This window comes from Festucalex cinctus, chromosome 1 (assembly GCF_051991245.1).
Source record: "Festucalex cinctus isolate MCC-2025b chromosome 1, RoL_Fcin_1.0, whole genome shotgun sequence".
NCBI lineage: Eukaryota > Metazoa > Chordata > Actinopteri > Syngnathiformes > Syngnathidae > Festucalex > Festucalex cinctus.
Window position 1 is genome coordinate 20,113,492 of NC_135411.1, and position 27,437 is coordinate 20,140,928.

Below are 27,437 nucleotides of genomic sequence, written 5' to 3' on the forward strand. Positions count from 1 at the left end.
CATGTTAATGATTTAACAGGGTAGGAAACAAACAAAAATAACAATATGTGATCCACAGTTAAACTAAATCTCCTGTGAGACATGCTAATATGCTAACCACTGTTCGAGTCAATTCCATCTCTCATTTCTTTCTATAGCACTAAGATGGAGCTGGTTTTCCTGTGTGTGCGTGTGTGTTTTTTAATGGGTTCGCTGTTGTGATGCAAAAATTAATACAGCAGAAGAAAACACCATTTTGTGATTTTTGGTTTGTTGGCGGTGGATAATTTACTGTAAATTGGACTTTAATTTTATGACGACAAAGAGGACTTAAATTGTTGAAGTTTATTCACCAATTTTTGGAAGAAGCCCGTTTCCGCCAGTTTTTTTTTGGGGGGGGGGGTATTGTTTTATTTTACTATCAGAACTTAAGTCCATTTTACAGAAACTTGCTTGGAATAAAGAAAAATAATAATATAGTAATATATATATATATATATATATATATATATATATATATATATATATATAGTAATATTTTGGGGGTTTCTATTTTTTGCTCTTTTTCTGAACAATTTTTGCGCCTGCTTTTTGAATTTTTTTTTTTTTATATATATTTGAAAAACAATCAGAAAAACAAAAAAATATATACTGACAGAAAAAAAAGATTCCATAAAACAGAAAATATAATTATTCTGGGAAAAACATTCCATAAAACATTCCCAAGAATGTTTTAACTTACATAAAAAAAATTTGTAGAAACTTTAGGGATATTGGCGGGGAAAAAACTGTAAAAATCCACTTTGACAGTATTTTATTCTCACACTGGCAGAAACGGGCTTCATACAGGAAAGGGATTTTTAATTTTAATTTTTTTACTAGCAGAAAAGGGGCATCCATACTCAAATAGACATTGACTTATCATCTTTTTTTTCAGAGTTCAAACTTTTTTGTTACGTGTAGAAATACACGTTTGTTTTGCCTGTAGCAATTCATTGATTTCATAAATGCAACACACCCAGGTAAAAACAGGTTAAAAAAAATAGTTATCCTCAATTTAGATGCCAAAAGTGTCTTTTTTTTGTTTTTTTTGTTTTTTTGTTAGACGTCTAAAAATGGCTCATTGAGTATTTAAGGTTGCCGACCCCTGGACTAAAAGGAACTAAAGGAATTTACTGCCAATTTCTTCCTTACTAAACCTTAACACTATTTGGGTATGAGATGTATTAAAGTAGTTTGTAATGGTATTAAACTTCAAATTCATGAAGAGTCCACTCAAACATGTCTTCATCCTGAGTGGATCCTTCGGCAAGCAAATCTCAGTGTGTGTGCGCTCTCCTCCAGTGGAGCGTTACCAATTTGTCGGGTGTCACTTTTCTGATTGTGAGTCACACTTGAACGAGCTTACTTCAAATCCCTTTTACGTGTGTAGGTTACAACGCCGTATGGATGCATGCTATACTGACAATAGGCCGTTTCAATTTGTTGGACCACCTGTGGCTTGTCATCCATCCATCCATCCATCCATTTTCTTGACCGCTTATTCCTCACAAGGGTCGCGGGGGGTGCTGGAGCCTATCTCAGCTGGCTTTGGGCAGTAGGCGGGGGACACCCTGGACTGGTTGCCAGCCAATCACAGGGGATGTTCAATACCATTTTTTTATTTTTTTTTCTCAGACCAGTGAGATAAAGTGTAGCAGTATCACCAGTACTTTTGATACATAAAATTTCAATTAATACAAGAAAAGGTCATTATGCAAAGACCTTCTGATATGTAAATGTGTCAAAACCACAACAGTGTAGTGGAAACTACAAACCTCAGTATTGGTGGCTGGTAATCGGGTAATGGTAGCACCATCCCTAATCCAAAATAAAACATTTTGACCTCTTAATCAACAAATAATAATATGATTTACTATTTTGAGGGTTGTTTTTTTTTTGACAATTTTCATTGACAACAAAAACAATATCTGAGAAATAGCAATAGAATTTTTGAGTAAAGAGCTGTGGCAACTGAGATGGAGGACATGCGCCATCTGCTGGTTAGATTTGCCTGTACACCAAATAAGGCTGACAAATGAGTTTACTTACAAATATGACAGTTTACCTGCCACATTGACGTAAATGTTTGAATATGTCAGATTTGTGTGACTTAAACTCCAAACATATCCATCAGAATGACACGTCCAGGGAATGCCTTCACACATAACTTTTTCTGTATAAGTTCTGAATTTCACAAGAGCTTTATTTAAAAATTACTCAGTATTTTAAAAAAAAAATGTACATTTCATAAAACAAAAACACAGATGCTCTCATGTGGGGAGAATAAAAAATGTCTGTGCAATGAGCAGACTAAATTATAAGCAGCAGCAACAAGGCCATGGAAATTAGCAATAAAAAATGGAGTCTAACTTCCGAATTGAATCAGTTATGAAAATAAAACAATCGTGTAACACAATAATCATGGCGTCTTTTAACTCATTCACTGCCAATGACGACTATAGACGTCAAAAATCCAAGCAAACAGCCAGTGCAAATTTTGACAAGAAATTTGAATTTAATTTTAGTTATTCATTGTTTTCATTCATAGTTATAAATCATTGTCGTTATGAATAACAACGATGACAACAATTTCATTGCTAAGTGCTACCATCGTGCGTAGAACGGATTCCTGTTACCCTACAACACGGGCGTTGACGTTCTTGTGATTGGTCTTGGTCTTACTGAGACCACATACTGGGTCTAGGCCTCCAAAAGTCAATTTTAGTCGACTAAAATTGCTCTTTATTTTTGTTGACTAAAATTGGATTAAAACTAAAATACAATCAGGTGACTGAGTTATGACTAAGGCTTTAATTAAATTTAGTCAGAAGACTATAACATAATAAAAAAATTTATATGAAAATTTGAATTTTAAATTTTTTTTTTCTTTTTTTTCAAAATTAACACTGTTTGCTTGGATTTTGACGTCTATAGTTGTCATTGGCAGTGAATGAGTTAAGAAGATATAGTTGACCAAATGCTCACTTAGCATAAACTCTAAAGTTAGCAACTTCATCATGAAAGGTCAACTTGAAATCCATTGCTTTGCTGACACGGCTGAGAAGTCTCTCAGACATCACGACAGAGCTCGAGCCTTCGCGTGGGCTTGCAGGAGGGCGGCCGTGTCACTGTGGGAGCCGAGCATGGCGATGGCGAGAGCAGTACGACCACTCTAAAAAGAAAGAAAAAAAGAAAAACAGGAAATTAACATCACATATGAGAAAAGCTGGTGTGACACACCTCTTCCGGAAACAGTCAGGTATTCAATTCGGCCATGGATGCCCAAACTACCGCCCGGGGGCCATTTGTGGCCCATCTTCCATTTTTGTAGCAGCCGACAGCCCATACTCAAAATAACATAACATGGCCTGCATCACAATTTTATTTCATTTTTTTCTTAAAAGGGGTGTTTGAAAAGTGTGAGTGCCAAAAAAAAAATAAAGTGTGACAATCTCCAATTCCATTCAATCTCCATTCTATTACATTACATTACATTACATTATTCTATTACATCATGTATATAACTATAATTACTACACTAGCTATAACTAAGAACTTGGGGGCGCTGAGATGTGACCTTCCTGGCTTCTCGTTCTGTTGTTGGACGGGTTGTGACTGGAGGAAATGCCCTTATCGGGATGAATCAAGTCATCTGAAACTGAAGTTAGCACTAAAACTGAAGCTTTTCTAAATATCGTTAACCTAATAGCATGATTGCTCAATTTTCAGAAAGCAATTTAAAAAAACAACAACAAATTCAACAAGGAACTTTAATCCAAATGCCTCGATTCAACCTTTATGGATTGTCATGTTTACTATTTTTTTTTTTTTTTTTTTTTTTTAAGAGACCTCAGAATTTGTCATTCGACATTCTTACCGATTCAACATATCATCTTCAGTGCTCGCACTTTCTTCTTTTCTTTTTTATGTGCACATTTGTGTGCGGGTGCGTGCATGTGCATGTGAATTTGTTCTCATTAGTTCACCTAAAAGCTAATAAAAATCCCATTACCCTTCACCTTAACCGGATACTTCAGAGTCGTGAAGTTCATAAGGTCAGGAGACCAGAGGAAAGGTCAAAGGAAAGAAAGATGAATCAAAGTGAAATCCAGCACCGACTAAACACCACCTGCCAACCACATGGTTACAAAACCAGAATCTTACACCAACCCCAGAAACTTCTAAATTCCGACAGGTTAGGGAGATCTCAAGAGACCAGAGAAGAAACTAAAGAGAGGACAGAGCCATAAATGATAGTGATAATGTCCTGTTTTCTGTAAACTGCTTTATTACAGCTCCAGCTGTTATGTAAGCATTACATAAATAAAGGAAAGTTGAGTTCAGTGCTATGAACTGAATGAATGAGAATCTACACAGACTTAAACAGTTTTTTTTTTTTTTACTTGGGCAGGTAGGCTACTATGCAAACAATATAAAAAGACTGACAACTAATTGGCAACAGATTTCTCTTGTTTTGGTTCTCATGAAAGGAAATCCTCATAAACCCCGATATTAGATTTGGCAGAGGCATCTTTTGTTGAATTACACTTATAATTCTTTAATTTAAAAAATGTACAAGTTTGATCCTGCAAACATCATTAAGCTTATAATTTATGTGTATTTAAGGCAAGTTGTGGAAATTAATTTCCATTGCATCTTTCAACCAAGGGCACCATCTAGAGGAGTAAAAAAAATGTTGCAAGTGCTTCATGAGGTAATTTGGTCAGTTTTAAGGATTTCTTGTGATGATCTTTTCAATTTAATTGTCTTTAAATTATATGACACGAGGAAACATCCGCTAAAAATACTTTTTACTTTTACTTGTGAAGTACATTTTAGAGCCTCTACTTTTTTACTTTTACTTGAGTAATTATTTTAATGAGTCCTTTTACCAAAGTTATTTTTTATGCAAGTACGTATACTTTTACTCAAGTACAGAATGTGAGTACTTTTCCCATCTCTGGTCACAGGGTTGCTGACCACCCCAGAATTTGCCATCTTACTTCACAACAGAATGCTGTCATGTAGTAGTTGTTGTTTTTAATAACTACATTTTATAAACAATGTGAAAATGCTTGGAAGATTTGTTTGACCTTTTATACAGTAAGATGCTCTTGCATCCTTCTATTTTTCTGTTTGTGACGAAAACCTTTAGACACACCTGAAATAGGCCCTCAGCTGACCTTTAATTCTTCATCTTACGAAGATCCTTTAGACAATTCTATGCTTACTTATTTGTGGAGACAGTTTCCAGCATGACTGCACCAAGCAAAATGGATGATTTTGGTGTGTAAGAAGTTGAGATCAACCGCCCTCTTCTTGTGCAACGTTGGACCTCACACGAAGAATGAACAAAAGATTCCACAGACGCACTCCAAAATATTATAAAAAGCTTTCCCACAAGAGTGGAATCCGCTTCCAAGGGGAGACCAACTTCACTTTTTCACTCGCTGTAGGAACCAACAATGCTAACGTCCTTTTTGGAAGTACCGTATTTTCCGCACTATAAGGCGCACCTTCAATGAATGACATATTTTGAAACTTTTTCCATATATAAGGCGCTATAGTAGAGGCTGGGGTTACGTTATTCATCCATTAGATGGTGCTGCGCTAAAGGGAATGTCAACAAAACAGTCAGATAGGTCAGTCCAACTTTATTAATAGATTACAAACCAGCTTTCTGACAACTCCATTCACTTCCAAAATGAATAAACAGCTGTTTTATTATTTTCTCTAAGGGAAAGTATTAGTATTAGCTAGCGATCCAAGATGGCGGGATCTTCTGCCGATCGTGCAGGGTCACCGATAGCGTACTGACAGCGAGACCTGTTGCGGCTCAATATTAATCCATATATAAGGCGCACTGGATTATATTATGGTCAGCTTTTGAAAAGATTGAAGGCTTTTAGGTGCGCCTTATAGTGCGGAAAATACGGTACTTTTTAGTACAACGCACATTAGCCACAAATGTAAAGTGGCGAGTGACCAATTAGGACAGATTCAAATTCAGCTTTAACCGGCGCCATCGTTTCGTTTTCTGCCGTGCTAGCCATTAGGGGTGTTAAAAAAAAATCGATTCGGCGATATATCGCGATACTACATCGCGCGATTCTCGGATCGATTCAATAAAAAAAAAAAACGATTAGTTTTTTTTTTGTTTTTGTTTTTTTTTTGTTTTTTTTGTTTAGAGCTCAGAATTGTTCATTCGGTAGTCTTACCGATTCAACGTCTTATCATCATTGCCTTTTTTTTTGTGTGTGTGTGTGTGAATCGATTTTTAAACTTCCATTTTTAATGGAAAAATATTCAACAAAACGTCTGACTTCGGGTTAGGATTCAAACCTTGAGCATGGAAGAATGTTATATGAACGGAACATTAAGCCTTAATATTTTATTTTAATGCTGTTCAAACATGAAACAGATTACAACCTCTATAAGACTGAAATTTCAGATAAATAAATAATACATTTTCATATAAATCTTACACTCTACAAGCTTACTGATTAGTATTTTCTAAATTTGAATGAAAAAAAATCGCAACAATCGACTTATAAATTCGTATCGGGATTAATCGGTATCGAATCGAATCGTGACCTGTGAATCGTGATACGAATCGAATCGTCAGGTACTAGGCAATTCACACCCCTGCTAGCCATCATTGAAAGACATTTACGTATGTTTTGGAGTATCACCTGATCAGTCAGGGTCAGATCGCACTGGGTCCTCTCCAGCAGCAGTCTTGCGATGTGCGTGTAGCCTCTCTCAGCGGCAAACATGAGAGCCGTGGTTCTCTGAGCGTCCTGGATGTTAGCGTCCGCGCCGCAGCTCAGCAGCAGGCGAACCATCACCACCCGCCCGTGTCTCACAGCCAAATGCAAAGCCGTCTGGCCTGTCTGGAGGACAACGTGTGTGTTTTTTTTTTTATTCAATGTATTCACATGTCAAATATTACAGTTGCATATTTACAGTAGAATCACATGTGAAAGAGACACCCCATGGAAGCTACTTAAATCTTATTGGGTGGGGGCTCGGGACATTTAAATAAATACCAACACAAAACAAAACAAACAAAAAAACAAGACAACAAAACATTAGAACACCCTAACACTTTACAACAAACAGGAGATTCATCCCAGTCAGTAGATTCTGCCAAATGATAAATATCTAGTCAATACATTTTTAATGAGAGGGGTTGGGCAGTTATGAGGTGAGCGTCAAGCTGTTTCCAGATCTGTGGGCAATAACATGCAAGACTTGAGATGGTGGCTTCACTTCTTCCCGATGTTGACATGGGAAAAAGCTCACTGTGGTCAGGGTTAAACATTTGTTATGGTAAATACTGAGCTCAGTGAGTCTTAATATTTCATGGTGACCAAAAAAAAGTGGTTTGAGGGCGCATCATATTCAGACCAAGAAAAAGTGAAATTGTTAAATTATGTTGCAATAATGCAGATTATTACTTGGGCTATTGTCTGTCCATCAATTTCAATATGTATCTTAATGTTTTGTTTTTTGTGAGAGCAAAAAAAATCATGACGTTCTATTTTTAGACATTCAATAAGTGTTTGTTACAATTAAACCATTTGTCAATTTCACAAAGTTCCTTGTTGATAATTTGGTCCAGTTCAAATGGGCTCTTGTGGGCCAAAAAGAGACTAGTGTCATCCGCAAACAAGACTTTGTGGAGAACCTTCGAAGAGTTAACAAAATCATTTATATACAGAATAAATAGAAGTGGTTTCAATATGGACCCCTGTGGGACACCATGTTTAATAATTTTACTACTTGTGTTGTTTGGAAAGTAGTACTCCAAAAACTGCCTCTTTATATAGATTTTACAACCACTCACGCAGGATTTTGCACCTGATTTCTTTTATTTTGAAAAGTGCTACAAAATAACATTATTGTAGTAGTTCAATCATGGGGTTAAAAAAAAAAATACACTGCCTTCCTCCCACATTCCAAAAATTTGCAAGTTTGAGTCACTGAAGACGAAAATAATTTGTTGTCTGTATTTGCCCTGCAATTGGCTGGCGACCAGAGCAGAATGTACCCCGACTCTCGCCAGAAGTCAGCTGGGATGGACTCAAGTCCCACTGTGACCCTATGAGATTGTATAGACCAGTGGTTCTCAAACCTGGTCCTTCAGTACCCCTATCCATGTCTCGAACAGCCAATACAGGTGTTTTCAACGATCAGCAAGCTCTGCATGAAGCCTGATAAGATCCTCAGCTGTGTTGGCTGAAGGGGACATGGAAGACATGGACATGGACATGGATAAGGGTACTCCAGGACCGGGGTTGAGAACCACTGATATGGATGGATGGATCGATCTGTGATTGACTTCTGATCAGCCCGGAATTTCTTTTGCCTTGAATTAGTTGGCTTAGAATCCAGATGCATTGATGCCCTGCACATTTGTATGTGACCAACTTTCATGGTCAGCCTTCGCTTGTACTGCTTATGCGTTCCTCCTTAGAAAAGATCCACAATGCAGACAACAATTGGACAGCATTTGCAATGGTGATTTACCTGGCTAGATCTGATGTTAATGTTGCCAAGCTCCATCAGCCTGCGGACCACTCCCATGTCGCCAGGATTTTCAGGGGCTGTGAGTGAGGCCAGCATGACTGATGTGTATCCTGCTTTGTTCTGGAAATTAACGTCACATACTCCTGTATGGCACGGACATATCATATTCATCATCTACATTTGTATTTCTTACTATGAATGACAAGGATATGTGGTACCTGTGTCCAGCAGCAGACTGACGATATCGTAGTTGCAGTGGGAAATACTGTAATGGAGGACTGTGTTGCCGTTATCATCGGCCAGGTTGATGAGGAAGGCCAAAAGTGAAGGTGTTTCCTTTTTTACCTCCCTCAAGTACACAGCTACTTTTCTGGCCACAGAACTCTCCTCTGCTGCTGTGCTAAACCAGTCCTGGAAAAGCACGACAAGGGCCCTCCGCTGCAATGAAGAAGAGGAAACAGAAGATTTGAAAAAGTAGATGTGAGAGTGGAAGAATTACACCTGTACGCACTGTGTCATTGGTAGGGTTCTCAATGTTGTCCATATGCTCGTTGAGGAAGTGACAAGCTGACATGAAGTCGGCATTTACTGTCTCACTTAGTACAAAAGACAAGAATGAGAGATATTAGGGCAAAAACATAAACAAGAAGTCACACTGTGTTCTGGCCCTCTCACCTGCCTTGAGTTGTTGTCTTGGATCCAGAACTGCCCTCCATCTGTTTTCCTTGGGGCTGAGATTTCATCTTGGACATTTCCGTTGGAGTATCAGCCCCAGCAGATGCCGCCCCTCCATCTGTCCTCCCCGATCTCGATCCATGCGAGATCATTTGCCTCCTTTCCTCCGTCCCTGTCTTTTCCTGTTCTGCTTCCACTTGGGTTGCAGCCATCTCCCAAGGCTTGATGCCTTTCTCTTCCTGCTCGAAACAGCAAGCCATATGCGGCGCATATCCCTGACCAACTGGACGGTCAAGAGCATTTTGTTTGCATCTGTATAATATGTAAGGGACAGAAAATAAAAGGGCATTTGCAAATCACGGTAATTCCATCAAAATGAAAGCTTCATTCTCTCGATACACAACATCCATCCATCCATTTTCTTGACTGCTTATTCCTCACAAGGGTCACGGGGGTGCTGGAGCCTATCTCAGCTGGCTTTGGGCAGTAGGGGGGGTACACCCTGAACTGGTTGCCAGCCAATCGCAGGGCACATAGGGACGAACACGCATCCACACTCACAAGCACACCTAGGGACAATTCGAGCGCCCAATTAACCTGCCATGCATGTATTTGGAATGTGGGAGGAGACCGGAGTCGCCGGAGAAAACCTACGCAGGCACGGGGAGAACATGCAAACTCCACCCAGGAATGGCCGAAGCCTGGACTTGAACCGGAGTCCTCAGAACTGGGAAGCGACGTGCTAACCAGTCATCCACCCGCCCGTGATACACAACACTTCATTTATAATCCACAACACAGGATGAAAAGACAAAAATAAAATGATTACTAACTCTTCCTTGATGAGGTCACCTCCATGATGAACGGTGTGTCCATTGTTGTGTCCGTCCTGAGCGTAGTGGGAGGTAAGGATGTTGATGAGTCCCATTATCTCCTGCTGGAGGGAGATAACTTCAGGGCGTTTCTCTTCGTCTGCCGCACTCAAACACTCCCACTGCTGATCCAGGAGTCGCTTGATCTTATTTATGTGGTGGACGGCCACAGACGTGTCTAGAATGTCAACGGAAACTTCCATCGGCAGACAACTTTCATGGGATTCACCATCATCTTTGAGATGAGCACTTTCTCCATTGGTGCTTTTTGATATCACCCTGATCTCATCCTCCTCCTGGTCTACTACCACCCTCTCTGCATGGACCCACACCCCAGGATTTGCAACAAGGCGTTTAATCTGTTCATCTTTACTTTTGCTTTCGTTTTGCTGCTGCCTCAGCCGCCCTGCGACCCTCTGAAGGTCCAACTCTGTCTCTTGCAGCTTCTGTTCCAACATGGCGACCTTAGCTTGGAGTGACGTCACCGTCAGCAGCTCATCAAGATCCGTGCTCATCCTCCACTCATGCGTAGGATTACAATCTTGACTACTACTACTAAATTGTTCATACCGTGAGCTTTTATTGTCGTAATGGGTCCCATTGGTCCCATTTAGCGAGAGAGGTTGCATTTGTGATCTCAGCATTTCTTTTTCCTCCTGCAGCAGACAGATCTGTGCTCTGAGGTCTGGAATAACCCGTACCTCCCTCTCCAGCTCCTCCACATGCTCCAAGGCATCTCTCAGGCGTCTCAACAGGCCTGAGTAATCCTGGGTTTGAGGACTCTCTGGGGAGTCAAAGATGTCTTCACAAGACTTGTTTCTGTCTCCAAGGTGACCCCTTGAACTTCTTAGGCTTCTGGACTCCTCCGTTGCCTCCAATCCTTGCCTCAAAAGCACCGTAAGAGGCAGACTGGAGGCCCGGAGGAGATGCGGTCGGATATGCTCACCTAAAGGTTGCTCATCAAACTCTCGGATTTTGGCCTCAATTTCTGCTCGGCCTCGTGGCAAAATGGACGACCTGTAGTCGTGCAACCAGGAATTGGAGCCATGATGGTGGTCATCGGACAGTCGAGACCTGGGGCCAAGCGCTCCGGTTGATCCCCAGGGGCTTGGACGGTAACCATACCCTGATGTATTAAGGTGCCGAGGAAGGGTACTAGCCCGGGGGCCTTTATTGTGGCGCTGGATAGAAATTCTTTTTATGGTTCTCCCTTTCTCAATATCATCAACATACTTCAGGAAGTCCAAGTCGAGGCGGAATCCATACGGGGTTTCCACTGAATATGGAAGTTTGCCTTTAATGGCACTTTCTGAAGCTTTGGTTGGTTGCTTATTACCTGTGAACATTAAAACAACATTTTTAACGATACAAATAACATCAACCCGTCTGCTCATCTCCTGTCCACCCTTTTATTTTGAAGAGCCAGTTGCTGTGAGACATTTCTTTGTGCCTCAGATTGACTATACCTTGTTAGTAGCCCACCTGTTCCCTGGCCTATTTAACCAGCTCCACCCTTCACCTCAATGCCAGAATGTTACTTGCATTTTGCAGTACCATCCAGTTTTACCTGACCCTGTTTTTTGGTCCTGCCTGATCTCAGACCCTACCTGTTCTCCCTACCCTAACCTCTACCTACTTCGCTTTTGAAATTGGATCTGAATTTGGATTTTGGACTAATTGTGATGACCGTAGACACTGGACTTCTGGCTTGGACCTAGCTTGGAAGTTTGGCTGTGATTTTGGATTGTGGAGCTCCATCTGGCCGATCATTGATCACCTTCCTAGGCACATAATATTCACCTGTCTTACTTTTGAGTCTCTTCCTTCCCACCTATTTGCCTCAGCCAGTGCCTCTTCAAGCCTCTGAAACTCTTTTGGACAATTATTTACCTGTCATTACGTCAAGCTAATGACATCCCCAATCAAAAACATTTTTCATAGCATACCATTTTTTGTATAATTATGTGAAATTTTGAATGATCTTACCATTATGTCTTTCCGTCATTTTGCCGGGTTTGTTGTCACATCATCTGTTGGCGATGTCTGTCAAAAAAAAAAAAGAAAAACAAAATCAAAATTTATACAAAACAACACGTAAAAATAAGCCCCTGAGCCTTTCTACAAGCAACGGAAATTGTTATGTGGTTGTCTCATAAATATATAAAGGCTGAATGAATAATTACATAATGACTATATTCATGGATTGTGGGACAAAAACAAAAGTATTTTGGCACTGGCAGTCGTTGAGGTTTTGCTGTGGTATTCATGGTGAGACGACTCATCATTCAAAGGATTACTCTTGACACTGTTTTAGCTTAGTTCACAAAACCCAAACAATTGCACCTAATTGCTTTCCTTCTTGGTCCCTGACGTTGTCTGAGAGATGTGCTTCTGCTGCTTTTTCTCCCACACTGATTCATTTCTTCCATGCACATGAATGGTTGTTATTCTCCCGTGGCACGTCTGATCTTCACTTGATTACTACCCTGCTGTCCAGGATGGAAGACGAGAATAACAAACTCTGTTTTAAGCCTTGCAGCTATGGCCGGCAGAAAAAAAAACCCAAACAAACAAAAAAAAACATTATTCTGCAAGCATACAAGCATTGTTATGACTCATTGCTTCCCTCCCTTCCTGTGTTTTCCCGTCCACTTTGTTGTCCCTCTTTTCTTAAATCAACAGTTTGTTTGTTTTTCTAATATCTCACAGTCTTTAACTTGATCTCCAGTTCAGTACCTTAAAGTTCTTTGTTTGTTTGTTTTTCAGAATCAACATAGGTTTATTGCCACTGTACCACAGGGTGTAATGAAACGAAACAGACAGAACCCTTCCATGATGAGACAGTGACCAACAGGGGAATACGGAACAGGGATCCACCGGATTGCCTTATTCAGTGCCTCGTTTTCACAGATGAAAAGAATAACATAAGTGCAGGGGAAGGGAAAAAACAACGGCAGGCTGAGATTCTGTAAGGGGAGCGCAGTATGGCTTTGTTTTTTTTTGTTTTTTAACTCAGCAAATGGGCACACATTATTCGACCCGACTTTATTTCATTATATCACTAAAAAGTGAAGATCTTTGAGACCTCACATATTATTGATTTTGAACCCCAAGATAACTTTTCCAGGTCAGTGGAACTCGGATGGGTAGGTTTCAAAAACAATCTTTCCATAGGACCTTTGAATAAGGAATTTTGAAACTATCCAGTAAGACATTTTCTATAGGAATTAATATGACAATCATAATGCTGATGATTGATAGAAATTTGGAGTTCATTTTTACAACTTATAACACACAATAATATAATTATATAATAATATACCGTATTTTCCGCACTATAAGGCGCACCTTCAATGTATGACATATTTTCAAACTTATATAATTTCAAACCATATATAATGCGCTACAGTAGAGGCTGGGGTTACGTTATGCATCTATTAGATGGTGCTGCGCTAAAGGGAATGTCAACAAAACAGTCAGATAGGTCAGTCAAACTTTATTAATAGATTACAAACCAGCGTTCTGACAACTCCATTCACTCCAAAATGAATAAACAGCTGTTTTATTATATTCTCTGAGGTAAAGTATTAGTATTAGCTAGCGATCCAAGATGGCGGGATCTTCTGCGCATGCGCGTCACTGATCGTGCAGGGTCACCAATAGTGTCTTGACAGCGAGACCTGTTGCGGCTCAATATTGATCCATATATAAGGCGCACCGGATTATAAGGCGCATGGTCAGCTTTTGAAAAAAATGAAGCCTTTTAGGTGCGCCTTATAGTGCGGAAAATACGGTAATCAGTAACTTTTTCTTGCTTTTGTATTTAAATAGTTAAAATTCTATAATGGCACATTCTGCCAACTAAATATAGTCATCTCCTTCCCGATGTCGCCCTACTGACTTTGTGTTTCGCCCTCCCTGCTCCAGACCACCAACCATCAACCACTGTGGCAGTCTGCAATGCCAGCTATGCAGTAAACAACCAACACTAAATGGTCTTCTGGGAAATTTGACCTCCATGACTTTAAAAACTCATTAATAAACCTCAGTAAAAAGCAGAATATATGCATGGCGGATTGGCGGAAGAGATGTTTGTGCAGGAAATGAGGACCAGACAGGCACTTCATGATATAGACAACATGCTTTATATTGGGCCACTTTCTTACAATGACATAAAATGCCATCAAACGTGTGCTGTATGTAAATGTTGAATGTCAAAGCAGCAATATTTCAGAATTGGTACAAGTAATCTGATTTCAAGTTAAAAAAATATTCATGAACAACATGCATTTAAAAATTCTTACGACTTCAACATATTTTATTCTGTAGTGTCAGTTTTCTAAAGTGGAATTTCTTCAATTATAAATATGTAAATTTTTGTATTGCTTTTTACACTGACACTAGCAGACTGTATGCAAGTGGGCTTTATTGTTAGCCGGAATCTTTCAACACTCATGCTAGCATGTCTTAACTTAGCCCGTGCATTTGGTGTAAAGCTGTTTTACATGTCATCAGGTTAGATGCAGATATTATATGTCACTGTCTTTATTTTGGCCAACTAGCAGATGGTCACTGAGGTGAATCCACTTACCGTTAGCAGTTTTTTTTTTTTAGCGCGCATATAGTCACAACATCCTTATTTTGAATCCAAATGGAAGTTTTGTATAATAAAATGTATCTTTTGAGGAAAAAAAAAAAAGTGACCTTTGAGAAAATAAATGTTTGTTAATGTCTTGGGTTTTCCCACCATAAGCATAGGTACATCTGGCAAGGTGCAACTGCTTGGGCATATTTTGTTTGTTGAGAACTTAACAAAATCTCATTGGCATACATTTCAAAATGGTTCTGCTCTTGAACTAAACAAACAAGTGAGTCTGCACAACCTCTCTGCTTCTTACACTTAAATATAGTCGTACATTTCTCCCTCACCAACTTGACCACTAAAGAAACAATATTGCATCTGGGCTAGGAATCTCCCAAGAGTCATCGCCCAACAATTTGCACATTTCCATGGTTTAATTGTGTGTGCTTGGAGCTGTTGGTTCACCTCCGCCACAAAAACAATCTAAGAAATTAGTGTAAAATAGTCACATTACCCCAAAGAGGCCCCTGTGAAACATTACTACTGCCACTGTGCAGCCAAAGTTAAATATCAAGACTGAGTTTAATGCCCTTGGGGTTTTCCCAACCAGTGTTTTCATAGTATTTAGTGGAATGCGTCATATTATAGTTTACAGGAATACTAGAGTGCGTTCTTTGCTTTTTGTCACATCTTTGACATCTTTGCATTAACCATACATTCATTCATTCATTTATGAACTAACCCACAAATTACACCTCAAGCCTTGACAGAGCCAATGCAGTATTTCAAAGGTGTATGTCATTCGTTCTGTGTGCCCTGCGATTGGCTTGGCAACCAGTTCAGGGTGTACCCCGCTTGGTGCCCATAGCCAGCTGGGATAGGCTCCAGCACACCCCGCGACCCTTGTGAGGATGGATGGATGGATGGATGGATGGATGGATGGATGTCATTTGTGAGGTGAAGTTGGTAAAAAGTAGTGGACCCAAATCTAGGAAAGCCTGTGGGCAAGGCAAAAGAGCACAGTAATTATTTTCAGAAAATTAAATGAAGTCAAACATGGTACCGTATGTGGTAAAACAAAAATACTTAATCAGGTACAGAGTAACACGAAAAAAAAACTCCCGACAAATTGAAACGTAACATGGCTACTTGAACGTGACATCTAACGACACACGACAGCGATAATGAACCGACAAACACTCAAACAAAACAAAGAATTTATGCTGCAGTCAAGGAAGGTGGGAACTTTTCCGACTTCGTACAAGGAAGTATGCACTGGAATGCCCCTTTGAACTCGGAAATCCGAGTTGCGAAGTCGGGGGTTGGGGGAGGACCCTCTGACTTCACCGACCGGTTTAAATCTGACGCCACTCGACATTGGCCAATTCCATAGAGACAAAGATCGTGAATGGCAATACATCATTTACACGATTATAAAAATACTTTGCTATTTATTTATTTATTTATTTTAACATTAATTTAGTTATTCAGAAAAAGTGACTTTATGTAACTCAACCTGATTTCGACCGACTGTGTTGACTAGAACAACAAACAATTCAGCCATCTTTGTTGTTTACATTCGCTTGGAACGCTTTGAACTGGGAAATTCCAAATGGGATAGGTCCAACTTCCCACCTTCCTTGAGGACGAGACAACAAATCACACCTGGGCTGACGAGAACAGGTGGAACAAAAACCTAACGAGCAAGACTAGAAATGGGGCACAGGAAAACGAGACATAACATTAGCAAAACGGAAAATAATCTGAACAACAAAAAACATCATGACATCATGAACTCCCATCTTTGACTAAAATACTACTTTAGATTCAGAATGAAGCCACTTTTGCTAATTTGGTTGGTGAGGGAATTCTCTGGCAAACCGACTGTGCGGTGGTGTTGTTAGCATCAAGCTAATAGGCTTGCTATATGAAGCTAGCAGTTTCAGGGGAATGGAGGTTTCTGGAGGAAGTTGGCTAAATGTCCTCTTCATAAAGGAGAAAATGTTGAGACCATTAATGGATTAATTGTTAGATTGTGTTATTATTATAATTGAATTTATTTTATTATTTTAGATCAGAAACGGTCTTGTCAGTCGTGCTAGTCAAAGTACTGAGTGCACTATATTTTGCCACAGAAAATTAATCAACAATTAATTCCACACAATCAATGCATTTGATTGGTTTAATGAATAGAAGAAGGTTACTGAAAGTTTTTCTGAACTGAACTTGATGTTGCATTGGCAGCTTGTCAAGCTAGCATAATGTGTAAAAAGTTAAACTATTCTACTTGTTGATTTTGTCTTGCAAAAGATCTAACAGGCTGATTATTCCTCCAGTTTACTGTCCATTATATCGTTAAGTGTCTGTTTTTTCAACGAGTTTCTCTCCTAGACAGATTTGTGAGGTAATCCTCCAGTTGTGTGAGATTACCGCCACATAAAACCAATAACATCATCTGGATAATTAGCATAGTCGTGAATATGAGTTCCGATGATCTATTTTGTAAAACTTAACTTCGGCCGTCTCCATTTTGTTTTCCTTTCCACTGGTCATCTGTAATATGGTTTGTCTTCTCATTTTTATGATCTTTGTTCTCTTCCTAGAAAATCCTCCCTTTTGGCCGTACATTCAGCATTTTTCCAGCGCATAACTGGAAGAGATTTCGATTCTAAAACCAGTGGTTTGGCTTGATTTTTCTCCATCAAAATGTCCATTTTTTTTTGTGGTTTTACTGCCTTGTTTTCACTCTGTATTGTCGGAATTGCGGACTGTCCTGTCACAGTATGCTTGTGCTCTCCAACAGCCACAGAGTGAGTGATGTAGTGTGGCATCGAAGCCGCGTTGTGGGCAATGTGCAGACAAAGCTCATATCTTGAAACAGCTGCCAGAGATCCATGCAACGGAGAACGCTATACAGTGAAAGGTTAAACGTTTGCAGCTTTGCGCGTAATTATATAGACATACATCATTATATAGTGTTACGTTGTGACAATCCCTTACAATGTGAAAGTATAGCTATTATGCTAAAAGTATGTCACACTCTTTCTCGGGCTACACTTATAGCAACAATTAGTTGGAGAAACTAGTGAATGAGTTCAATAAAAACTTACCTTAATACAACCGGATGTCACTTTTCCTTCTGTGTATCTTGCCAGTATAAGTAGTCCCCAGTTTGCCCCTCAGCGTTGTGCACCCCCGAGTGTGTCTATGTGTGTGTGCCGCGCTGTCAGGGAGAGTGACATGCCAGGGCTGTTTGATAAATGCCAATGTGCGTGCAGCCATAACAGAAGCGGGGTTTGCTTCTGTGAGAAAAGAGAGTAGAGAACAGGGAGGAGCTTGCGAGCGTGCCGTCCCACTTGAAACGTTCTCACAGGCAAGTTTGCGGAGAAAGCCAGCTGTTCGTCTGGAGGCATTATGTGAAAGGATGGGCCATTTATGAGAGTATGGTGTGAAAAAAAAAAAAAGTAGCCCCCAGTAACCCAAGTGTCAGGACTGGACCTCCCTTGTACAGAATGTGTCACTCTATCCGTTGCTACGGCATCTATGGCAAGTGAACAGAAGGGCTCGGTGCCATCCATGCCTTTCATTCTTCATGGATCCACTTTCAGCCTCCATCACGCCAGGAACAAAGAATATCACCTGCTCTTCATAAGCACACACAATACGATAATAATACGAGCAAAAATAGCCTTCTGGCCCCGTGTGTTCACAGCTGTGTTTGGAGCTAAATATCCAAAAACAGAATTTTATGAATTTCACTAGTGTTGCTCCGATACCGTTTTTTTGCTCCCGATACCGATACCCAGCTTTGCAGTATCGGCCGATACCATACCGATACTTACGATTTTTTTTTTTCCTCAACATGAAAAAGCTGTCCTGCCATTGGTTCAGAGCATTCAAGGGCCAATAGGATATCTTAGATCGGCATGCAGCGAACATGTCATATATCAGTGAATGTCGTGCACGAGCAAGACACGAGATGCTGCATCCAAAATCCTATATTAGCGTTGGAATTAATGGTATCGGCATGTTACTTGTGAGTAGTCACCGATACCGATACCACTGTTTTAATGCAGTATCGGCACCTCTGCCGATACCAGTATCGGTATCGGAACAACACTAAATTTCACACAGACTTTTATAGTCTTAAGATGAGCCAAGTGTCTTTTTGATGGTTGCAATGTTGCCGTTTTCATCTTTGAGGATGAATTATAATAATTCACCTTTTGTTATTTGGACCTTGATTTGGAATAGCCACGACTCAAATACAGGACGAGGAGCCAACTCGTGTCCGTATTGTGGAAATGCTTCAATTGTTAGTTTTGATCAGGGATGGCGCGACACCGGGGCAGAAATCTATGTAGCCCCAGCTAAGCTACTCCAGCATTTAATTTAATATTATAACATATATTTAGGTATTATAGAAACTCTTTAGCCTCGGGAGAGAAACAATCCTGGAGCCGTCCCTGGTTTTGATGTAGTCACTCTAGCTTGCACTATTTTTGTGGCTGTTTTTCTTTTCTTTTTTTTTAAATGCCGGATGTTCTTTCTGAGGCATAGCGGTTAGCACAATCTCGGCTCCAGCATTCCTGTGTGGAGTTTGCATGTTCTCCTCATGCTTGTGTGGCTTTTCTCTGGGTACCCTGGATTACTACTGCATTAATATATATATATATTACACCACTTTTTTTTTCAGTTTTGTGGAATATGACTTAAGCAGCAGAATCCACCCATTTATGCATTTCAGGGGGTGACCATTTTGCCACTTGCTGTCGACTGAAAATGACATCATAGCTCGTCAGGACTCAGGTATCGACCAATCATGTCTCACCTATTTTCTTGGTTTGGTCATCCGACATTCGCAAGCTGAGCCCTTAAGCACTGTGATGTCATTTTCATTTAACAACAAGTGGTGGCAAAATGGCCACCTCCTGAGATAGACAAAAATGGGTGGATTTTGCTGCTTAATTGATTTTCCATAAATGCAACTTTAATCAGAATGCCATGCTTAGACTAGTAGGAGCATATAGTACATTTTGTAAAAATATTTTTTTGGCTTTCGCTTTATTAAATGCCTGAAGATATCTATCAATTTTCAGTTCAGATATCTATCAATTTTCCTTGGTTGTAATAACAAAAATCACTTTAGTTCTTACATTCTGTATGACTATTATTATCAAAAGAAACCTAAATTGGGTGAAGTTGCAAACTGAGCGCTGGGTCCATACTAGTGATGGCAAAATGAAGCCCCGTAAAGCAGTGAAGCCCTGCAGTGAAATGCTTCACACACACGTAGGGGCTTCAAGATGATTCATTTCCTCGACTACGCCATCATGTGGACAGAAAAATGTATAACATGCTTGGTGCATGCAATAAAATGGTGGGGTGTAAATCATGCTCTAAATACAAAAGAATATATATTTGAAGAGTGTTTTAACATGAATTGTTCTGTGTTACTTTGTCTATGTTTGTGCTTATGCAACAAGTGAAAATGTGAAAAAATGAGGTAAAATAAAGTGCTTATTCATTTTTATTTAAAAACAATATTTTTTCCAAAGTTTTTGGACTCAGGCGGTTTCTTTTTGTGCATAGAATTTCACCTGCTTTTGAAAAAACTCTTTCACATGGTACTGATGAAGCAGGGGTGCATCGATATGAGACAGCAAGTTTGTATAAACTTGGAAGCGCATATTTCTGTGATTCCCAGTACTGAAGGGGATTTTCAACTCTGGGGATATTTTCTTCTCTTTCTTGCTGGTTCCTTGAACTCCATCGCAAAAAAAGAAGCTCGTTGTCGTCGGTCAAATCGAATGCAAAATGCAAAGAAGTACCGCAGTAAGGGACCCGAAAACACAAAAAGTGAAGGGGAATCCATAGCGTTTCTTTGCCGCTTTTATTTCGAACTACACTCAAACCTAGCGAATCATTTCCTGAATCAGTCACGTGGTACACCCGCTTCGCGGGGCTTCAAACGTCATCACGTACGTCATCGACACACGCATTGAATCGCCGTTCATGAACCACTCATCTACATTACTCGGCACACGCTTCAGGGATTCGACCCGAGAAGCACATCACTAGTCCATACCCATCCATCCGTTTTCTTGACCGCTTATTCTTCACAAGGGTCGCCCACAAGGGTGGGTCCATACCCATAGCATTAAATTGAGGATTTGACCCAACAACTGGTGAATTAAAGCCACCAAGAAATTGGTTATCAGTATGGCTTGTTAGGATTTGTGGGGAATTGTGGACCGAAGTGGAGGGAGGCAAAGCAAGACGTGACAGGTGTACACTTAAGCATGTTTTAATTGAAACTCAAAAACAAAGTGCAACACAAAATACAAAGTACAAAACAAGGCTGGGAATAAACTTACTAGATGTAAACTAAACGGTCAGGACTCAGATTCTCAGTGAAACAAGGTGTGACGGCGACGCGACAACAACAAAGACTCGACAAGGGTTGAACGAAAGCAGGGAACTAAATACACACACTAACGAGATAACAAGAGACACCTGGACAGGACACAAGTGGCTTGGGGAGCTGATTGGACAAACACAAAGGAATGGGAAAACGAGCACAGGTGGACATAAGACATTGACAGAACACAAGACACAAGGAAAACATTACCAAAAACCCAAATCAAAACCCGGACCCGAGCAATGGCTGTTGGTAAAAATAACACTCATTTTATTAGCAACATTTTTTAAGAAGAAGAAACGTGTTTGTCATGACATATGTTTGGCATAGTTACACCGGACGCCTGGCTGGCATTTTCTAACAGTGCTACATTAAATTGAATTTCCTTCACTACACAACAAAACTGTCAAAAACGGCTCTTCAGCTCACCCAAATTTTCAAATCAGACTGCTGGGTCAAAAATAATTAACCCAACCTTTGGTAATAGTAACCTAATTTTCTCTAAATCCACAGTTATCCAGCAAGTAGGTTAGGAAAACAACCCAGCCTTTTATTTATTTTTTTTATTTTTTATTTTTTGTACTGTGTAGGCATTCCATGTTTTCTTTACTGTCTGTCCGTCACGTGACATACATTTAATGGTACCCACCAGGCACTAAAAGTCTATATTTTTCCATGACTGTATGTTAGGTTTATTTAAAACTAGTATACGGTACGTGCCCTGCGATTTGATAATAACCGTCCAGGGTGTACCCTACCACTCACCCAAAGTCAGCTGTGATAGGCTCCAACTCACCCATGACCTTAATAGGTCAAGCAGTATAGAACATGGACGGATACGTGTTCTTTCTGACTCAAATGCGAACTGCAAGTCTTCCTCATTGTCCTTTTTTTTTTTTTTTTTTTTTTTAAATATCTTGTTCGTGACGTATTTCTTTTTCACTCTTGATTAGTTTCTTGGTCTACCCTGTCGTGAATACACCTGACCCTAACTTGAGTCTATATGGAATATGAGCTTCTTAAGAAGCTGCTACCCTGCCTTGTCCCCCAACAAGGATGGAAAAGGAATCACTAAGTATTAGCAATAAAAAAAATAAAAAAAAAACTCCTTTTCCATTACACAGGCAGACAACTGACTCCATGAGGGATTGTGGTTCACAGCAGAGGGAGCGCTAGGGGGGGAAGAACTGCCTTTATAGCTTTGACAGACCGTACATATGCTGGAGGAAAACTTGGCTGTCATGCAAAAAAATCTTAGTCAGTAGCAGTTTCAAAGACAGATTTGGAGTTGCATCACATTTAAGTGGTATATTGGTTCAAACATACTGTTTTAGATTTATTTAGAGTGCTTTTTGAAAAATGGCTAAATTATTAACTCGGCATAGATATTTTTGGTCAGAGCAGTAAAAGCTTGCCAGCCGTTGGATATTAATTAGAATTTTGCTCCTATTTGACTCCTCCGGGGGAAGTTGACTCTCAACTTCGAGGAAAGTTGAGGTACTTGAGTGAGACTTAACAAGCAACAAGCACAATGTGAGGATGATTTTGGAATGTTTGGCATTCACCGAAGGGTTTTTTATACACTTAAAGTTTCTTGAATATTTTTCCATTCATCACAAATTTAAAGCAGAGTCCTTTTCGGTGTCCTATTAAGTCAAACATTTGACGTTTGTTTGTAATGGTAGCTTGTGGGAAGAGACATTTAGCTGTTGCTGCATTGGTCAAAAGAAACACTATTTACATGAAACAGTGACCTATGGATCGAGGCCTCACAAGAAATGGGAAAAACGATTCTTAAATAATGATGTCCAAATGTACCGCTACTTTATATTGAATGAGATTCATGAGAAGTCTTTCTTCAACATTTTTTTTTTCAAGTTAATGTTACATATCGTCGCTGCTCTGTGAAAAACACGTGCCCATGTTTTTCTCCCCATTTTTTATTTTTTATGTTTTTGGGATGTCTGCATTCAATTGCATCCCAAAAACCTAATAAAATAAAATAAAATAAAATAAAATGAATAAATGGGGGAATAAATGTGTAGATAAGTTTTTAGTTTGTTTTTTTTTTTTTTGTTTTTTTTTCATAGCAGCGACGATGTGTTTTATAGGGAGTTGTATCATGGGTTAGTTGTCACATTGCAATTTTCTTCTCCACCAGTGGGCGTAACGAAAAAGTGGAAAACTAGTTTTCTTTGTAGAAATGGTCAGGAGTTGTGAGCTGATATGAGTGCCAGTTATCTGTTTTGTAAACCCCAATGGGCCAATAAAAATGACCTCTGGTGACTATTTTTGTATGCCATAATTGTTCTTCAGATGATGAGTCTGAAGAGTGAGGAAATTAGTTTGCGAGGTTTTGTTTCATTGTTTAAAAATGGATTTTCCAGTTGTTGGAACTACAGCATGACAGGATTGGTTTAAGTTTCATGATGAGCCATCCATTCATTTACTGAAATGCTTTATTTTATGTATTTATTTTTTTTATTTTTTTTTATTCAGTTTAATCAATTTAAGTGTAAGGGAGAGGAACAGTCATTTGAGGCTGGGAGCTAAGACCTACATGCCAACCGTTCCTAGGGACTTTTATCTATTTCATAATAATTTTATGTTAGTTTGCTCAATGACTGTGGTAAATTTTCAAGATCAATGACAAACAATTTCTGTTGCTATAAAAACAAAAACAAACCAGAAAAAAAACAGGAGGACAAAGATAATTTTGTCCATGTTTTATTAAAATCCAGTGTGACATCTTACACCAGATAGTGTGACAACTTACCCATTGGTGAGGCAACACGTCACATGTTCACTCCCTCTATTTGATGGCTTATAACTCTTCTGACACAAAGTATAAACATGACAAGAATACAAAAATTATACCTAAGACTTTGGTCTTTCATCTGGTATACATTTTGTTTATTTATGATGTATTGATTCCAAGAAATATATGAAAGTATACAAAGTGATACAACTAGCCCCAGTCTCCTGATCTGAATGTCAGATGACTGGCTATTGGTGTTTGAAATGGTTAGCTGAGGCTTCTCTATCAGCCTGACCCAGATTACTTCCATGCATCTTTGGATTACTGGAGTTTGTTTGTCTTTTTGTGAATGATCAGTCACCCCACCATCACCTCACTGCCGGTGCACAAGACAAGCACTAAACAGTAAATTGATGTTTTCAAATGACAATATTTGATATAAAGTCAAAGCTAAAAGCTGTTTGATGTTTTTACAATTTGATTTTTGATTTTAAATTCATTGAATGGATACTGAAAATTTACAAGTAGTAAAACAACATACTGAAATACAAGACAGTGCAAGATAAATGGTCACCAGTTTGATTTCATGACCTGCATAGATATGAGTGGGAGCTGCCTCACCTGCCCAAACCTGTTCCTAATCAAGGTCTGTCTGGGAAGGTGCACTCACATCAGGAAAATATATTACATTAATGAATGTTTGGAAATGGTTAATGACTCATGACCAGATCCGTGTACGCCCTTAATCAGCTGGGGTTTGACCCCAGCAATGTTTGGAAGAGCAAAATCATATAATGAACTTGCTCATTTGCCGATTTTTGGCTTCAACACCGCCTTCCACGCTCCTGACCCCTCCAAGGCCAGCAGTAACCCAGAGCCTCCCGGAAAGCCGTCCACTGTACAACCAGCATTTGACTTCGCTCTAATTAGCCCCTGTGGCTGAAGTCAGGCTTGTAACTGTGTTTACTTTGTAAACAACAAGGGCCTCATGCAACGCTGCTGCTACATGGGTGGTTAACAATTAACAATGCGCTTGTGGCATCACCTTTTGTAGATTGCCGCTTCGGATAAGCATTGCTCGTGATCCTCTTGTCTGTTTTGCTAATAGTGACCAACATATTATTGCTGAGGACCAAAGAGGTCATTCTTGGGATTTTTTTGTGAGGGGAAGGCTGTTTTTGTCCCGATTTTGCTATTTCCCTACCAAGGACACCAAATGCCTGACGACTTTACAAGATTGTCCTGTAACATAATCCTTCTGTGCAAAGTTTGTTAAAAGTGGATTTGTTCCAATAAGGTCCGAAACGAGCCGGTCAGACATTTTTAAAAATTAAACGTACAATAATTCCAACCAAAAATCTCTTAAGTATGGGGAAAGTCGACGACTCGCCATTGGAATAAGTGTAGCCACTGGTGGCCCCATCTTACGTTGCCACTCGTTAAGCCCGCCCAACTCGAATTCATTGATTTCTCTGCAGAGTTCTTTATGTTATTTATGTGAACATGCCAATAAGTCTGTGAGAAGCGCTACATGCACATTTCATCAGTAAGAATGTGATTTTAAATGTTCTCTTATATTAATATCTGAGTGCAATTCAAACATTCATCTGCATCAGGTTGTCAGAACCATCAACAAGGAAATGAAAGCAAAGCCGATCTGGACAAAGTTTACTGCGAAATGTAAACCTAACCTCTCTGTCAGTCAAAATTCTCGATACTGAGATAATATTAGGCCTGGGTATCGATTCAGATTTCCAGGATTGATTCGATTCACAAGGGCCCGATTCGATTCGATTCACAACGATTTTAGATTCATTTGAGGAATTCATGCAGCACCTATTTTAGAGTCAAAAGTACCAGTGCTGCAAATTGTACAAATAGTAATTTAATGCATTAGCAAAAATATGAATATTTACATTAAGATTTAAATCCATTGAAGTTACATTAATACTCTGTTTTATTTAACATGGCCTTATAAAAACAAAAAAATAATTATTTAAATCAATTACAACCACAGTACAGGCTGTGTAAAAAAAAAGGGATAAAAAACACTTGACACTCACGACATTCACATTGTTGTTTTTGTGCAAATGTTCCAGTGGTGGTTGAGGGGAGGGGCTGGGTGGGGAGGATGATCGATACTGGCTTCCTCCGTGCAAGTGACACAGTCTCTGAAGCATTTGTTTGTGTGTGTTGGATGTGCCGTGTGTGTTGGGGGGGTCGATATATCGATACATGGTTTTATGTATCGATATTGGGATATGAAAAGGCGTATCGATACGATATCGATAGATCAATATTTTGAACCCAGTCCTGGATAATATAATGCAAATGGTCGAGGCAAACAGTGAAGTTGGTTCTTTGAGAGGCTCTCATAACTCCATACAGGGATCCAAGCGTAAAACACACGCTGATAACGATATTTTCAGCAGAGGTGGACAATCTGTCAATGACGGATGTCCATTTTGTTGACGATTGATGGGAAATTTTGAAAAATTGAGAGATTTAGCATTGACGGAAGTGGGTTATCGTTTGTTTGTTTGTTTGTTTGTTTGTTTGTTTGTTTGTTTGTTTCCCCAATGCATTCAAATACAGACAAAAAATATTGGTAAGCAATCATGTCACTGTGAAAAATTGACTCTTAAGCTTAAAGCTTATAAACTGGGGTCCAACAACCCACCACCAACACAATTGACATTGCAAACCCAGTTAGGTTGATATCCACACAATTTACAAAACTTGCAATGAAAGGTATGCCCATCACATTTTACAAGAAAAGAATCATTTGTGATCCTGAGACAGATCGGAAAAACTATGTTCATGTTTACCGTATTTTCCGCATTATAAGGCGCACCTTCAATGAATGACATATTGTAAAACCTTTTCCATATATAAGGCGCACCGCATTATAAGGCGCACCATCAATAAATGACACATTTTAAAACTGTTTCCATATATAAGATGCTACAGTAGAGGCTGGGGTTACGTTATGCATCCATTAGATGGTGCTGCGCTAAAGGGAATGTCAACAAAACAGTCAGATAGGTCAGTCAAACTTTATTAATAGATTACAAACCAGCTTCCTGACAACTCCATTCACTCCCAAAATGAATAAACAGCTGTTTTATTATTTTCTCTGAGGTAAAGTATTAGTATTAGCTAGTGATCCAAGATGGCGGGATCTTCTGCGCATGCGCATCACCGATCGTGCAGGGTCACCGATAGCGTCTTGACAGCGAGACCTGTTGCGGCTCAATATTGATCCATATATAAGGCGCACTGGATTATAAGGCGCAGGGTCAGCTTTTGAAAAAATTGGAGGCTTTTAGGTGCGCCTTATAGTGCGGAAAATACGGTACTTTTTATCAGGTATAACGCTCATCACCTCTGTTCCATGTACAAGAGAGTTTCAAACGCTGAAAGAAACTGAAAAGAAACTAGGCCATCATCAGATGCACATCTCCTAAGTAAGTTATGTTTCAATTTTCTTTCAAATATGGTAAAAGAGGCAGAAAGCTTTATATCATTGTCCAGGTCATTCCACATTTGTGGATCTTTATAACGTACACTAAAACG

General features: G+C 39.5%; 1 protein-coding gene across 4 annotated transcripts; it reads right to left on the reverse strand.

Annotated features, from left to right (window-relative positions):
* Window positions 1-2,486: 2,486 nt before the first annotated feature.
* Window positions 2,487-18,045, reverse strand: LOC144018950 (KN motif and ankyrin repeat domain-containing protein 2-like). Of its 4 annotated transcripts, none has more exons than XM_077521680.1 (9): window positions 17,793-18,045; window positions 12,087-12,143; window positions 10,062-11,436; window positions 9,229-9,540; window positions 9,065-9,149; window positions 8,772-8,991; window positions 8,554-8,696; window positions 6,714-6,914; window positions 2,487-3,193 (listed from the first exon to the last, which is right to left on the reverse strand). In XM_077521680.1, the coding sequence occupies exons 2-9, from the start codon at window positions 12,103-12,105 to the stop codon at window positions 3,098-3,100; spliced, it is 2,451 nt and encodes an 816-aa protein (XP_077377806.1). In that variant the 5' UTR covers window positions 12,106-12,143; window positions 17,793-18,045; the 3' UTR covers window positions 2,487-3,097. The 4 variants fall into 4 exon arrangements, with proteins under 4 accessions (XP_077377806.1, XP_077377796.1, XP_077377815.1 ...); XM_077521670.1 differs by having other exon boundaries at window positions 12,087-15,680; XM_077521689.1 differs by lacking the exon at window positions 17,793-18,045 and having other exon boundaries at window positions 10,062-10,884; window positions 11,047-11,436; window positions 12,087-17,779.
* Between the last annotated feature and the right edge of the window lie 9,392 nt (window positions 18,046-27,437).

Coding starts and splice junctions, on each gene's coding strand:
- LOC144018950 (XM_077521680.1), bottom strand. Junction 9,541..10,061: donor GGTGACCTCATCAAGGAAGA/GTTAGTAATCAT, acceptor CATATTATACAG/ATGCAAACAAAATGCTCTTG. Junction 3,194..6,713: donor ATCTGACCCTGACTGATCAG/GTGATACTCCAA, acceptor CTTTCTTTTTAG/AGTGGTCGTACTGCTCTCGC.